Source organism: Spermophilus citellus, assembly GCF_964194105.1.
Source record: "Spermophilus citellus genome assembly, chromosome: 9".
NCBI classification, from domain to species: Eukaryota; Metazoa; Chordata; class Mammalia; order Rodentia; family Sciuridae; genus Spermophilus; species Spermophilus citellus.
In genome coordinates, this window is record NC_138191.1 from 58407955 (window position 1) to 58425591 (window position 17637).

The 17637-nt window shown below is 37.0% G+C and overlaps 1 protein-coding gene across 1 annotated transcript in view; it reads right to left on the bottom strand.

Annotated features, from left to right (window-relative positions):
* MTF2 (metal response element binding transcription factor 2) overlaps positions 1–15097 on the bottom strand; it is a 59441-nt gene extending 44344 nt beyond the window's left edge. The window contains exon 1 of the mRNA XM_081308342.1: positions 14849–15097. Within this exon, the coding sequence (XP_081164468.1) occupies positions 14849–14853 (5 nt within the window). The 5' untranslated portion in view covers positions 14854–15097. The remainder of the gene's footprint in view (positions 1–14848) is intronic.
* Positions 15098–17637: the final 2540 nt, after the last annotated feature.

The following is a 17637-nucleotide window of genomic DNA, read 5'->3' on the forward strand; positions in this document are numbered from 1 at the left end:
TAGGGGGAGGGGATGAAAGAAATTCCTCATCTAACAGTATAAGAACATAAAGACTTCAAAGTTGATGAATCAAGTTGCAGTGATACAAATTGGACTGCAAGTTTGAGATCAGCCTAGGCAACTAGACCTACTGTCTCAAAACTTAAAAAATGAGGGGCTGTGGTTGTGGCTCAGTGGTGGAGTGCTCACCAGTGCAATGCACTGGGTTCGATCCTCAGCACCACATAAAAATTTAAAAAAAAAAAGAAAAGGGCTGGGATGTAACTCAGTGGTACAGTACCTCTGGGTTCAATCCCCAGTACTGGGGTTGCAAGATAGAAGATGATGTAGTGCTATTTTACTTAGAAATATAAAGAAACAGCTAAGGCTTAGAAGTAGTTGTCTGGCTGGGTACAGTGGCACACACCTGTAATGCCAACAACTTGGAGGGCCAAGGCAGGAGAATCACAAGTTTGAAGCCAGCCTCAGCATCTTATCAGAACCTCAGCAATTTAAGGAGACCTTGTCTCAAAATTTAAAATATTAAAAATGTATTAGTGCCTCTGTGGTAAAGTACCTCAGTGGTAAAGTGCCCCAGGCTCAATTGCCTGATTCTAAATAAATTAGTAAATAAATGTAGTTGCCTCTAAGGAGTCAAAAAGGGTGGAATTACAGACAAGAAACTACATCTTTTCACTAAAAGCCTTTTTTAAAAAATATTTTTTTAATTGTAGATGGACACAATACCTTTATTTTATTTATTTTTATGTGGTGCTGGGGATTGAACCCAGTGCCTCTCACATGCTAGGCAATCGTTCTAATTTTATAACTCCCTGACATTTTAAACTTTTACCAAGCGAAACTTTGATAAATATTAAAAACTTAAAAAATAAAAAACGATAAAACCAGTGAGACAAACCCTTGGTTATATCAACACCCACAGCAGTGTTTCACAAAGGGCAGTCTCTGGAATACCAGAGTTCTATAGAATGTTAATAGTTGGTATGTAAAAAAATGGTTCCAATAATTAAGTAAATGGAAAGACTTCTTCACAGGACTTCCTTGAAGCCTATGTGACAACATACTTCATAATTTTTCCTTAATGTTAAACCACAGGAACTCTCAATTCCCTTCTCCTGAAACAGCTCAAGAAACTATTGTTTTAGGCACTGGTTCTCAATTAAAATCCATAAACTAGAACCAGTCTACACAATGAAAAAGGAGGACAACAAATTAAGTATTTATTTATGTTAAAGTCAACTACCTTAAAAGACCATTTTGTATTGAGAGCATATTCCTCTTCTTTATGTTTATTTATTGATTTTGGTTCCAGGGATTGAAACCAAGGGTAATTAAGCACTGAGCCACATCCCCAGCCCTTTTTGTTTTATATTTTGAGACAGGACCTTAAACTTGCAATCCTCCTGTCTCAGCCTCCAGAGTCTCTGGGATTACAGGCATGTAAAACCACACCCACCTTGAGAGCTTACATTGTTAAATGTAAGCTAAAGTGTCTTATGAAAAGATGGTGATCAGTGGCAATTTTTAAAAACATTCTTAAAAACTTTCCAAAATAGAGCTGGAGTTGTGGCTCAGCGGTAGAGTGCTCACCTAGCATGCATGAAGCACTGGGTTCGATCCTCAGCACCACATAAAGTAAATTAAAGACACTGTATCCACCTGTAACTTTTTAAAAATAAATAAATAAATAAAACTTTCCAAAATAAAAAGCTAACAACCCTGTCAGTGCACTATTCCAACCCTGTCAAAGAGATCAAATGGTTCATAAAAGTCAAGTATAGGAATCTTTTAAAAACTATGATTTGCTGAGTTTAGCTTATTCTAAAATCTTAGCTCCTCAAGGAGCTCATAGAAGATTGGAAGTGTGGGAGAAAAAAACTAAAGTATTCATATTGGTTACAAAAATGGAGAATTTGTTGAAACAAGAAAAATAACCTAACCAAGTGTTTTCAAATATTCTCCCAAACCTTCTTACTTTCACACACTGAAGATTAAGTGAATCTTCTGTGTAAAATACATACTAAAAGCAGAATCAAACAATTTTCCAGCTTCAAGTAAACAAATGGAATTTGTACCTTAAATTATAACACCTTGCTTATCACTGATCTCTAAAACTTTACAATGTTATAAGATGGGTATTTAAAATATTTAATATTTAAGTAAATTAATTAAGGCCTGTATTTAGCCACACATTTATTGTCAATTACAAAATTTTTAAAGCAAAAAACTCTTAACATTGTACTTAATTTCACCTCACTTGATTGAAACTTCTCCACCCTTACACCTTAAGTTGAGCCTGAGCCCTCTAGAATTAAAAATAGCTTAAACACCTAACAGTAGAGGCAATGACAGAGTTGTTTACACTTTCAATGAGTGTAGCTTTTGTACTCTTCGTGAAATTACAGAAAATATTTTTAACCATCTTAGAATTAAGGATAAAAAATACCAGTTTTATAGACATGTTTGTATGTTGAGGTTTTTGCAATCTAATAAAACTTATGATCACAAAAGATTTTAAAAAGTATAAAAATATAAATTTTAACTTTCAAAAAACCATAAATAACACTGCCAATATAACATACCAGGTGTTTCCAGAATAGCAAAGATTAAAATAATAAATAAATCAGATTTTTTAAAAAATAAGACAACTGGTTGAACTTTCATCACATTATCTACAACCATCTAAAACTATTTGTGCAAATGGAAAACAGTGGCTCTACAATGACATCTGAACTCTGGCTAACACTAACGTTAGTTTGCAGATCTTTAATGATATATTAGTTTTGAGATGACTACCTACAATACAATGGCTAACAGAAAAAGGTTAACTACAGACTTAAAATACCAAAAGTTTTGAGGCCAATTAATATACATAAAAACAATAGATAAATGAAATTGTGCACATACATTAAAAAGTCTAGAATTGTAAAGTTGTTTACACTTACACAAATAAGACTCCATTAATAATTCGGGCAAGATTAAAATGAATGGAAAGTACAGAATTTTCACTATAATCCTACAGACTACAGCCCTAAAACCAAGGAAGAAAAAATAATAGAACTGAGATGCACTTTCGTCAAGCCACTGTCTTATTAAATAAGAGTTAAAAAAATTAAAATAAAAAGTATGAACTGGATTCCAGTTAGGAACTAAGGTCACAAAATACAGAGGGGAAGGCAAGAATATATTCAGAATTAACAAGTAGGAAACCAGGTCATTTGTTGTTTGTATGTTTTTTTTAATATTTATTTTTTAGTTTTCGGCGGACACAACATCTTTGTTTGTATGTGGTGCTGAGGATCGAACCTGGGCCGCATGCATGCCAGGCGAGCGCGCTACCACTTGAGCCATATCCCCAGCCCGAAACCAGGTCATTTGTGATCACTATCAAGTCTCCTGCCCACAGTATATTTAGTCACAAGGCTTTTATAGGTCTAACTGAAGTCATCCACTAGTGATAAAATCATGTACTTCTAGAGATGGTTCAACTTGGCTGTTAGGTTTCCTGGAGTAACAGCTGATTGCCCTTGATTTTGACATAATAAAATGCTGAAGGACAACTGTCTCTAGCATTTGGGTCAGGGTCCAGGGTCGGGGGTGGAGGTGGGGGTAATGAGGATTGATCCCAGGGGTGATTTACCACTGAGCTATATATTCCCAGCACCTTTTTGTTTTGTTTTGAGACAGACTATCGCTAGGTAGCTAAGGGTCTCACTAAATTGCCGAGGCTGGCCTCAAACTTGCTACCCACCCTCCTGTCTCAGCCTTCTGAGTTGCTGGAATTACAGGCCTGCACCACAGTACCTGGCCTCTAATATATTTTTTTCCAAAGATATGCATTTAAGAGCATCATATATGCAAATACACAAGGATTTTATAAATATTTCTTCAAACATCAACACAACTGGAACATTGATATTAGACTGAAAATGCTACAAATCAAATATTGCACATTTACTTTTCTCTTCCCCCAAAAAATGTCTTTTCATCTCTAGATCCAGCCATACTGGACTCCTATCAAGTCTTCAAAAACCAAGATCTGGCCAGGCATAGTAAGTAGTATGTACCTATAGTCTCAGCTACTCAAGATAAAGAAGCAAGAGGATTACTTGAGCCCAGGAGTTCAAAGCCTGCCTGTGCAACATATTGAGATCCTGTTTCATATGGGGGGGGGAGATCTTTCCCACAAGGCATTTATACATATTATACCTCCTACCAAAATTACTTTCCCCTCTCCTCCATTTTTTGCAAAACTGATTCTCCCAAATAATTGCTATAAAAATAGGTACTCTCTCCAATATTGTCAGAGAACAATTTTTTAAAATGTTTATAACCTTCATTTAACTTTTAAAATTAAATTAATTTTAAAAACTGACAAATACAAATAAAGAATATAGGGCTGGATTGTAGCTCAGTGGTAGAGCCCTTGCCTAGCATGTGTGAGGCACTGGGTTTGATTCTCAGCACCACAGAAAAATAAATGAAATAAAGGTACTGTGTCCATGTACAACTAAAAAAAATTTTAATTATTAAAAAAAGAATATAATAATCACCAGTATACCTTTCACTTATATTTACCAATTAATTACCCCCCTTTTTTCTGCATACTTCACAAGGCAGTGAAAATGTCTGTTGATCAAAACATATTTCTAACACCTAAGACTATATTCCACATAGAAAGTCCTCAACATATATCTGTCGAATAAAGAAACTCTTCATAATATACACCAAAGTACAGTACTTTCTTTAAGGTGGATAGCCAATAGTTGTTTGTTGTTTACTCAAGATTAAGAAGTAATGTCATGGGCCTGGGGTTGTGGCTCAGTGGTAGAGCGCTAGACTAGCACGTTAGGCCCTGGGTTCGATCCTAAGCACCACATAAAAATAAATAAAACAAAAGTATTGTGTCCATGTACAACTAAAAAAAAATTATATTATGTGAATGATTTGAAATTATAAACGTTTTTTTTAACTGGGTAAGTGCTTTTATTTAACCAGGGCAGCAAAAACTATCCTTCTATCTATCTAATGATGGGGAATTCATAAACTACTACCAAAAAATCTTCAGACTGAAAAATATGGGGGGGAAAAAAACATTCAGACTGAGATTCAATAGAGGGGTTCAAGTGCCCATAGGAATCTTAAACTAATCTGAAGACAGAAGAAAGTAATGCTCTTCTCAATGAAAATTGGTTACTGTTTCAATATGTTTAAAATATATTCCTATTGTAAAACTGTAATTCTAAATAAACAAACAATTCCAACTCTATTATGAAGAGGAAAGTGGTACATGTGCTAGATGCTTCTCAATGAGCTAAAAACTCAAAATAATTAAAACCTAGTCTCCTCAACTCAGAGAACTTGAAATTAGGAGAAAAACCATAATCTATTTTTCAAAAAGTTTTAGGTATTACCATAGACCAGTGGTAGAGCATGTGCTAAGCATATGCAAGGCTCAGGGTTCAATCTTCAGAACCAAAACAAATGAAATGTAGGTGCTATAACTAGTGTTGTGGTTTAGATATGAAGTATCCCCCCAAAAGCTTATGAGACAATGCAAAAAGGTTCACAGGTGAAATGATTATGACAGCTTTAGACTAATCAGTGGACTAATCTGATATGGATTAACTGGATGGTAACTGTAGGCAAGCAAGGTGTGGCTGGAGGACATGAATCACTGGAGGCATGCCTTTGGGGTTTATATTTTGTAGCTGGTAAGCAAAGCACCCTCTGTGCTTCCTGGTGCCATGTTCTGAGCTGATTTCCTCTGCCATGCCCTTTGGCCATGATGTTCTACCTCACCTCCAGCCCAGAGCAAAGGAGTCAGTCATCTATAGACTGAGACCTAACCGTGAGCCCCAAATAAACTTTTCCTTCTTTACATTGTTCTTATCCAGTCTTTTGGTCTACAACAAACATATCTTCAAATACTGTACCCAAAAAAAAAAAAATTTTTTTCTTAAATATGATGATCACTTCCATTATGTATACACATTCTGAAAGAATAACCTGGTTAAAGATCTGTTGGGATACTAATCTCTTCGCTCAAAAGGTAGGATGATAGCTCAGAGAAAAGAGAAGCTAAAAGGAAAAGAAAAAGAGAAATTCCTCAACTTTTTCCTCACCCCCTTTTCCTTAAACCCATCCACTTCTCTAAAGACATGCCTCTTTTCTCAAGTACTAAAGAGATCTTATATCAAGAATCTTACTTCATCAACAATTTCCCTTTCCTTTATTTTTAAATCCCCTCCAATTCTCCTTGGTGTAAACCTGCCATAATCAAAATAAAACAAAAACAACAAAAATTCTTATAAATCACTTCTCCATTTTTCTCATTCTTCTCACCAATAAACTTAGAAAAGCACTTTCCACTTACTCAATCCATAACAAGCTGACTGACTTCTGTCCTGATCACTGTAAACAACTACTTCAAAGACCTCCAAATACCAGACAAATCTTTCAGTTCTCCCTGTACCCAATCTTTGATAATAACTGATGATTATGATCTATTTCCTGAAATTGTCTTCTCTTGGTTCCTGCAATGATACCTGCCATGTGCAGTATGTGCCTTTTCTCCAACTTCTCTGGCCATTTCTGTTTCCTGTAGATTCTTCCTTGTCTGCTTAATCCTTAAATATTCAAGCTGTCTGGAATTCCCTCCTCCTGTTCTACACATTTAGCTTGTCCTGAGTAGACATCTACTCCTAATACCTCACCTAATTTTTCTGTTGACAATTTCTAAATCTCTTATCTTCAGTCCCATTATATCCTGAAAACCTTCAGATCCTTTTTCTAATTGCTTACTCTCTATCTGGATTCTTCTAGCACCTTAACTTAACTAACATCAAATTCTTCAAACTTCTTCCCTTCCTTCAGTAGTTCCTGACTTACTGCCATTCCTAGCTGACCATTTCTCAAACTAGAAATATGTGGTCCTTGATTCCTCCATCTTCCCTAACCCAGCAAATATTCACTAAACCCTGCTGTTTCTTTCTTTAAAACTCCCCAATATCACCAAAACCACTGCCTTACTTTGGGCTATTAGCTCCTCCACGATTACTAACGATTCCCTACTGATCTTCCTGTCACTAACTTCATAGCTTATTTAGTGCCCCCCCACTTGTGCTGAGGACGGAAACCTTAGGTAAGAACTGTAATACTGAGTTGTAGTCCCAGCCTTTTATCCACTTTCAATTTACAATTAGAAAAATCTATTTTAGTCACTAACTTCTCAGTCTAAAGAACTGCAACAACAGATCCTAACACCTAGAGAAGTCATCTAAGAAGACCTCATTTTCACATTTTAATGCAAAAAAAAAAAAAAAAAGGTAAAATAATCCTAAAACTAATGCTACTTTTTTGTTTGGGGGGGGTATACAAGGGATTGAACCCAGAGGTACTTTACCATTGAGCTACATCTCCAGCCACCACCACCACCCACCCTTTTAGACAAGCTCTTATTAACTTGCTGAGGCTGGCCTCAAATTTGCAATCCTCCTGCTTCTACCTCTGGAATCAAAGATCATAGACAAGCGCCACCACTCCTGGCATAACTGACATATTTTATAATCACTAACTGTTCAAGTGGCAAAATATTCCTCATTTCCTGCTGAGGGCCATTGCCAAGTAGGAATGACGCATCCTTGCCAGCGGATCCGGGTTTAGAGCTGATCAGGTTTTAGGGAGTATCCGGTTTTAGAGAGTATCCCGTCCTTGGGTTTAGGGAAGTTCCAGGTTTAAGGTGTACCCTGCAGGGGAATAGGGCGTATCCTGCTGCCTCAGACACGCCCGATCCTTGAGTTCCCGTTGAGTTCTCGTGAGATTCAGAAAGTATTGGAAAAGAAAGCCTCCTGGAGTAGGTGAATTGGGCGGCAGCAGAACTTGGATTTCCCCAGAACCTGTGTAGAGGCCAGTGTGAGTTCAGGAATAAAGAATTGCTGTTTGAATCTACAAGGTGTGTAGTGGCTCGTGATCTTGTGCCCAGCCAAGACTGCGGCAATTTCCAACATATGAGAGTACTGGTGCACACACAGAAAATGACTATCAGCAGGCACTGGGAAAAATATTAGAGGAAATACTGAGGCATCTTTTATTCCCCTCGCCCACCACTAAATCACTAAACAATTTTAGGAGAGGATGGAGTACATAGTAAATGAAACACGTTCAGCTTATTTCCCAAAGTAAAAATCAAACACAACTTGTTCTTGCTAAGAATAAGCCCATGTTAGAGACCAGCAATGTTATATATTTTGATTCTTAGTTTTTTAAAATACTGTGTCATCGATACATTTGGTACAAAAATTGATACTGTGAAGAAAAATTCTGCTGTAAAATAAAACTCGGCAATTTGGAATCTACAAACCCCACCCCAAATGATCAGAATAAATTAATTCAGCAAGGTTGCAAAATATAATAGCAATAAACAGAAGTCAATTACAGTTCTATACATTAGCAATAAAGATTCCGAAAATGAAATTAAGAAAAAAATCCATTTACAATAGTACCAAAAAAGAACAAAACACTTAGAACTAAATTTAACAGAAAAGAGACTTGTACAATAAAAATGACATAAAATCAGAAAAAAATTAGACTAGAAAGATATCCCATGTTCATGGATGTTAACAATGCTAAAATGGCAATTCTCCCCCAAATCAATCTACAGATTTAATATGATGCCCATTAAAATCCCAGCTTGAAAAAAGTATGAAACCCCAAATAGCCAAACAATCCTAAAAGAACAAAATCTGAGGACTCACACATTCTAATATCAAAACCTATTACAAGGCAACAGTAATCAAGATGTTATGGTAGTATCATAGTATAGACATATAAATCAATGGAATAAAATTGACAATTCAGGTCAGGTATGGTTGCACATGTCTGTAATCCGAGCAGCATGGGAGATCGAAAATTCAAAGCCAGCTTCAGCAAAAATGAGGCACTAAGCAACTCAGTGAGACCCTGTCTCTAAATAAAATACAAATTAGGGCTGGGGATGTGGCTCAGCGGTCGACTGTCCCAGAGTCAATCTCCAGTACCACCACTAGCACCAGCCCCCTAAAAAAAAAAGAATTCAGAAAACAAACCCTTCCATGTCTGGTCAATTTATTTTTGACAAGACTGTTAAAATAGTACAATGGAGAAAGAATACAGGTCCTCAGAAACTGGAACTATAAACCAAAGACTGAAGTTGGGTCCCTACCTCACATCATTCAAAAAATTAACTCAAATGGATCATGGGAAACTAAGTCAAAGAGCAAGGTAATCTCAATAATAAAACTGCATTCTTTTAAAAAATGGATCATGGACCTAAATGTAAGCACTAACACTATAAAAGTTAAAGGAAGCATAGGGAGTAAATCTGTGTGACCTTGATAGACAATGGTTTCTAAGAGGCAACATTAGAAGCACGGAAAAAAAAAGTGGGGGGTGGGTAAACTGACTTCAAAAGTAAGAACTTTTCTGCTTCAAAGGACACAATCAACAAAATGAAAAGATACAAAATGGAGGGAAATGTTTGTAAATCATATTTTAGAGAAAGAACTTGTATCCAAAATATACAAAGAATTTTTGCAACAATAAAAAGACAACCCAGTTTTTTAATATTTAATTTTTAGTTGTAGATGAACACAATACCTTTAGTTAATTTATTTATTGATTTATTTTTATGTGGTGCTGAGGATTGAACCTAGGGTATTGCACGGGCTAGGCGAGCACTCTACCACTGAGCCACAACCCCAGCCCCAAGACAACCCAGTTTTTAGTGGGTTGTCTTAGGAAACAGAATCTTATATCTTAAAAAACTAAAGAAGACCAAATAAGCATTTATTATTTCCAATGAGTCCAGCCCCAAGACAACCCAGTTTTTAGTGGGTTGTCTTAGGAAACAGAATCTTATATCTTAAAAAACTAAAGAAGACCAAATAAGCATTTATTATTTCCAATGAGTATGTAGAAATATGCTCAACTTCATCAGCTATCAGGAAATTGCAAATCGAAACAGCGAATACAACTTCCCACCCACTAGGATGATTATAATCAAAAAGACTTAATTGTCTTGGTGAAGACCTGGAGAAATTAGAAATCTCATACTGGTGAGACTATGTAGGATGATTATAATCAAAAAGACTTAATTGTCTTGGTGAAGACATTGAGAAATTAGAAACCTCATACTGGTGAGATTATAGCATGGAACAGTCTTTAGAAAAGTCTGATAGTTCTCAAAATGTTTAAACAGTAATTCCACTTCTAAATATGTATCCAAGAGAAATGAAAATACACCTCCACACAAATCCTGTTCGATTATTACAGCATTACTAACAAGTCAAAAAAATGAAAATAATCTAAATGTCCACCAACTGACAAATAGACAAAATATGTATTTTCATACAATAAAGTATTGATACTTGTTACAACATGGATGTACCTTGAAAACATTAGGTCACATAAATGGAGTCAAACACAAGATCACATATTGTATGATTCCATTACATGAAATGTCCAGAATAGACAAATCTATAGGCACAGAAAGCAGATTGATGGTTCCAAGGATTGAGGGAGAGGGGAATGAAGAGTGACTGCTATTAAATAGAGATTGGGGTTTTTTCTTTTTCTTTTTTGGCATAATGACAGTTATTTTGAAATTAGACAATGGTAATAACTGTAGACTCTGTGACTATGCTAAAACACACACACACACACACACACACACACTGAATTGCATGCCTTAAAAAGATGGATGTGAGGAATGGGGGTGTGGCTCTGTGGTAGAGCACTAGACTAACATGTGAGAAAGTTTTGATTCTCAGCACTTCATATAAATAAAAAAGGCCCATTAGATATGAATTATGTATATATAAACATGGTAGTGAATTATATCTCAAGAGAACTGTTATTAAAAAAAACTATACAGTTGCTGGGCAAGGTGGTGCACAACTGTAATCCCAGTGATCCAGGAGGCTGAGGCAGAAGGATTATAAATTTGAGGCCAGCTAGGCACAGGGGCACATGCCTGTATTCCCAGGGGCTTGGAAGGCTAAGGAAGAAAGATCCGGAGTTCAAAGCCAGCCTCGGCAAAAGTGAGGCCCTACACACCTCAGTGAGACAGTCTCTAAGGAAAATACAAAGTAGGGCTGGGGATGTGGCTCAGTAGTCAACTGCCTGTGAGTTCAATCCCCAATACCACCACCCCCCACCAAAAAAAAAAAAAAAAAAAAAAAAACCCAATAAGTTTGAGGCTAGCCTCAGCAATTCAGAAACACCCTGTCTTAAAATAAAAATTAAAAAAAATTTTAAAAAGGACTGGGGATATAGCTCAGTAGTCCTCAGTACCAAAAAATAAAAATAAAAAGTTAAGATTTGTACATTTTAGAATGTGTAAATCTACCTTAAGATGTTTTTACAATAATAAAAACAAGGGCTGTGGATGTGGCTCAGGCGGTAGCGCACTCGCCTGGCATGTGTGTGGCCCGGGTTCGATCCTCAACACCACATACAAAAACAAAGATATTGTGTCTGCCGAAAACTAAAAAAATAAATATTAAAATTTAAATGATAATAATAATAAAAGCAATGGAGTGGAATGGGTAGAAGTACAGATAAAACAAGAACCAATAATGCTTAAGTTCATTATATTCCCCTGGTTCACTATGCATGTTTGATATTTTCCTTAAGTTTTTTTTTTTTATTTTAGTATAAAATTAACAGTAAACATTCCTAATATCCATTTTCTGTTGTTTGTTGTTTCTTGACTTAGGAAACAGAATCTTAAATCTTAAAAAACTAGAAGACTAGAGAAGCATTTATTATTGTTATATGAAAATAGGTAAGACAAAGCCATTATGTATGACAAAAATGAAGAATTCTTCATGTTAAAGTGAAAATTTGAATTGTTTGTTTTTTCTGGGGGGAGGGGAGAGAGGGTGTTGGGGATTTAACCCAAACACCCTTTGCCACTGAGCTACATCCCCCAGTTTTTTTTTTTTTTTTTTTTTTTTTTTTTTATGTTGAGACAGGGTCTAAGTTGCTTAGGACCTTTCTAAATTGCTGAGGCTGGCCTTGAACTTGCAATCCTCCTGTCTTAGCCTCCCAAGTCACTGGAATTGCAGGCATGTGCCATAGCACCTGGCAAATTTCCTCAATTCTAAGATAGTTCCTCATCCTTGGGTTCCTGTGGTCTCCATGCTTCATAGATTAATAATTCCTAATATACTGATGTAACAACCCCTAATTGATATGCCCCTGTTACATATAGCCACTTAAATTTTAGTTTTAATGAAATTAAATTATAAATTCAGTTCTCACTCTCACTAGTTACATTTTAATGTTCAATATCCACATGTGGCTAGTGGCTTACTGGAATAGCAGTAACAGAACACTGATGATCACTGCAGAAAGTGTTATTATGTAACACTACTCCAATTAATAAGAAACATCCACAAAGAAACTTCTATTGTCCAATTCAGGGTTGTTGTACTTATTTCCCTATAACAAACAAACTTTAAGAACAGGGGAAACAAGCATGAATATCAACCAAGGAACACAGTTCATGAAAGTGTAGACTGATTAAAATAGCAGTTAAATTCTACTTTACAAACCAGCAACTACAGATTTTGACCATGACAACGCCTAAGAGGCCAATTTCCCCAACTGCTAAAAGAGTATCTAGAATATGAATAAAAAACTGTTTTATCAAAAACCTAATGAAAAGGTCTATAATCCATGACATCAAAGAATTAATAAGGCTGGGGTTGTAGCTCAGTGGTAAAGCACTTGCCTAGCACACTTGAGGCATGGGTTCAATTCCCCAGCATCACATTAAAAGAAAAAAAAAAAAAAACTAAATAAATGAAATAAAAGTATTGTGTCCACCTACAACTAAAAATATTTTAAAAATAAAAACAGTTAATGACCCCTTGCAGAATACACAGAATAAAATTCTTCTCAGAACAGAGCTTTGAGGTAACATGCATAACTAAAAGAACTATTAAATTTGTTTTGTCTAGAAAAAAGGCTTAACTATTTCTATTCATCTAATCCTAAAACTGTGTGTGCATTTAATTTTGATAGGTTTAACTTTCCATTAATACCCATTAACAGTATAGGTATGCACTATCAGGAAACAAATGCATTTTTTTTAATATTTTTAGTTGTAGATGGACACAATACCTTTATTTTATTTATTTTTATGTGGTGCTGAGGATCAAACCCATTGCCTTATATATGTGAGGCAAGTGCTCCACCACTGACCTACAAGCCCAGCCCCAACAGGTGCATTCTTAATTCAAATACTTAGAATATTTTTAGTACTTCAGAAAAAACTGAAGGTGAGCAGATTTTAAAACGTGAATTCAAATACATTTCTATATTTAGGAATCCCAAAACAACAAAAAAACTTCACCTTGCATTTCCTCTCAAGCCAACACTGCAAGTACTTGAGAGTGTAAATAACATTCCCAATACAAAACAGAATGCTTTATGTTAAGTAATTTTAAATCAACTCTTTTCTTACCTAAACTACTGGACACCTAAAGCCTTAGTCAAAATGGTTCCACTTAAATCATTGTCGAACCTCTGAAAAGGTCACATAAGAATTTAAGTACATCTTTTTTAATCCACAATAAATACTTTTAAATTCAACTGTCTTTGTAATTCACTGCCCCCTCCCCCCAAAAAAGGAAATTCTCAAGAAAAAATAAAAACATGGAAATCAAAACCAGCCTGTAGGCAAAGTAGTATACAGGAGAGTTACATGAAATAGATCTGAAGGAGAAAGTTACTACCACTAGAGCATCTGGAGTCAAATTAAATCAGCCACTATTTACATATTTCTAGCTCTGTACTGACCTCACATGGTGCTTTCCTGTATGTTAAGACACAGGCCATATTCGGATTAGTATTAGATGCTTTCTATCCTTAACCAAAGTTAAATGTTTTAAACACAGTAGTATTCTATAACCTTTCCCCATTATTCATGAACCCTCAATGTTCGACAAAACACCCCGATAAATCCATCTGTTCCTGCTAATTGCTTCCAAGGAAAAACTCTAGCAACCAAGGACACCAGATTGTAAAACATGCAGTTAAGAGTTCTGGCATTACCCAACTACGTTGTTTAGAAATCTTGGCAAATTAGTTAAAATCCTTTAAACCGTAATTACCTCAGTTGTAAAACTGAATTCAATACAAATCCCAAGAAAGGATATGAGTTAAATTTAACTGAACATTAGAAATGTCACAGGTTTTCTTGTGCGCTCCAAATATAAGGTACCTTCCCCATCTCATTTTCCCTTTCAGCTTTCAGGGTTTGCTTCCGGACTCCACTTCAGTGTTCCCCTTATTCTCATACTATATCCAACCCATCCATTCGACCCCCCTCACTCCAATTCTACACAATTCTACCACCCTTAGCGCCCCCTAAGGTCCAAGGCAGCCCCTCCACTTGGTTCCCCCATCTCCTCCAGTCCCAATTTGCTAACGACTCCTCACAGTTCCCCAACCCCCCGTCACCAGGTTCATCCTGCCCCTCCAACAGACTCCCGCCCCCAGGTTCCTTCCTGCCCTCCAAACACAGCTTTCCCGTCTCAACGTTTTATCTTGTTCCTCCAACAGAATCCCCCAACGCCCTGCTCTTTCCTTTCGTCCCTATGCTTCTCCAACATTTAAATGACTATTCCTTCCCATCCATTCTTTTCAACATACACATAAATGCAAAGGCACCCACAGACAGAAGCCCCCCACCCCCACCTCGATCCTCCATCTTTCCCTTTTATACTTGCTTCCTTTCTTCCTTCTCTTTCCCCCACCCCCACCTCCTCCGGAAGAGTCGGTTCCCAGGCCAAGGTCTCACCTCATTCGGTCACTTCAGTGGTGCCAACCGCTTCATACAGGAAAATATAACCAATCACGTCCCCGCGGGCGCTTCCCCTGCGACTCCGAACACTTACTGGGTACCCGCCCCACCGGGAACCCCGCACATACGCACGCACAAAACGAGGTCCTCGGGGACGAGGGTTGTGGGTAGAGTGAGCCTTCCTATACCGGCCTCAAACACAGCCCACTTCTCTACAGCCCTTCGCCATTTTGGTTTCCCGCGGACTGCCGGTGCATTCTGGGAGCGCGGAGCGACTCCGGGGCCGAATGGCAGCTCTCCAGGGCCGCGGAGGGGCGGGGACTGCGCGGCGAGCGCGGAAGAACACCGCGCCCTACGTCTTCGGCCGGGGCTGAACAAAGAAGGACTCTTTAACATTGCGGTAGCTAAGTCCTTCCGCCGCCGGTGCTAACACAATAGTGAACGCTGGGCTCCAGATCGTTGGTTGTGCTACGTTGTTTGCTTCAAAGGAAAGACTTGTGTCCGACATTTAGCATGCGCATTCTGTCCGGTAGAAATAGCTCAGTCCTCTGTATGTGATGCTGAGCAAATTTCCTTTCCGTGAAGAAAACCTTAGCTAAGACTCGGATTTTTTTTTTTTTACGTTCTTCTTAAAGCCCAGTGTTAGAATTCTCTTCAGCCGGGAGGAGACCTGGGAGGTCAAAATTAAATTTTGTTCAAAGATTGCTCTTCAGTCCCAAACTCTAATTAGGAGCAGCTTATGTGGAAGATTTTCAGATTTTTCCCCCTAACAATGAAAAAGCTTTTCTCCATTTACCTGCTTTGCAATCTTTCCTAATTGTAATGAAATCTGAAAATAATCTCGTACACAGTGGTTTATTTTAAAGAATACAGAACTTTCATACTAGAACAGACACTTAGCCTACTGCCGACAGGGGTCCCAACTGACAAGCTGTGCGAGTGCATGCTATTCTCTTTCACTTAGGTTAAGATATAACCCAGCTCTTAATAGCCATATGCAGGACCCTTATTTATAGTTTTGTTAAAATTTTTAAAATAATTTCATTTTTATATTATGTCACAGGAATAATGAATACATGTTTTTGGTTTGTTTGTTTTTCATTTTTTTTTAGTGGTAGATGAACACAATACCTTTATTTATTTTTATGTGGTGCTGAGAATTTAACACAGTACCGCCCTCACACATGCTAGGCAAGCGCTCTAACACCAAGCCACATCCCTAGCCCCTGTTTGTTGTTGTTGTTGTTGTTGTTGTTGTTGTTTGTTTTACTGAGAAAGTGCCTCTTTGTGGCCTATCCTTCCTTTGCTCCTATTTTGAAAGGCATTCCTTCAGCCTATAAAAATTTGGCAAATAAGCATGTTCGTTTTATCAATATTTTATCCACCATCATTACTGTTTCACTATAAGTTTTAAATTGCATACTATTCTAAGTAGTGTTATGAAATTTCACACTTTCCAACTGTCCTGCCCTAAATGTGACTCGTCCCTTTGGTCTACATTACCTGCCCATTCATTAGTCACTTAGTGTCTCAGTCATCAGATCTGTTGTCATGATTTTGCAGAACTTATTTAATTGTGATCCCCAAGTACAAGAGTTATGATACTGGCAATTTTATATGCCAAAGAGAAACTATAAAACGTTTCCTTTAACTGAAAATGGGGGCAGTCTCAATAAAGAAAGAAAGAAAAAAAAGCTGAGGTTGCAAAAATCTACAGTACGCTAAGATATTTTGAAAGAGTAGGAAGGAGAGAGAGGAAGAGAACAACCTCATTCACATGGTTTTTATTACAGTTTATTGTAATAATGTAATTATTAGTTATTGTCAATCTGTTACTAATGTATAAATTAAGCTTTATCATTGGTATGCATGTATGGGAAGAAACACGGTACATATAGGATTTAGTACTTTAGAAGATTTTAGGAAGTCCCCAAGGAAGCGAAAGCCGTGTGTCTTGGAATATATTCCCTGCAGTTAAGAAGGGACCACTTGGGTTGGAGCTGTGGCTCAGCTCAGCGGTAGAGTGCTCGCCTAGCACCCAGAAGGCTCTGGTTTCGACCCTCAGCACCACACAAAATAAATACATAAAATAAACATTAAAAATAACTTATGAGTCAACAAAGAAACCATCATAATAAAAGTTACTCACAAAAATTTAAAAAAAATAATAAGGGACCACTGTATTTGAGTTTCTGAGACTGGAATAACTATCTCTGAGGTACTAAATCCCTGAAGATGTAGAAATTAGGACTACTTAACATAATGTTAAGGACAATTACGCCGAATGTTCTCTAAAATTGATGATGTATGATTAGGCATAGGTACATAGCAAACTTAACTATTTTGTGAAATATCTTTTTTTTTGGGGGGGGGGGCGTTGAACCCAGGCAGGGTGGCTTTACCACTGAGCTATATCTCCCATCCTTTTTTATTTTTTATTTTGAGACAGGGTCTCACTAAATTGCTGATATTGGCCTTGAATTTGTGATTTTCCTGCCTCAGCCTCCTGACCCACTGGGATTAAAGGAGTATGCCATCATGCTAGGCTTGTATCTGCTTAAGTCAAAAATTTCTCTAACCAATCTAGGAGCAACATTGAAGACAAATTTATGAGAAATTATGTCAAAATAAAATTGAGATAAAGTGAAACTTGAAAGGTATCAGATACAGTGAGGCTAAAGACAGATGTAAACCATTAGTGAAGCCAGATTTAAAGTCAGGTAGTCAGTGTAGTTAGGTAAATCGGGTCTAATACCGAGTGAAATCTAAAATGGAGGCCATGCTGG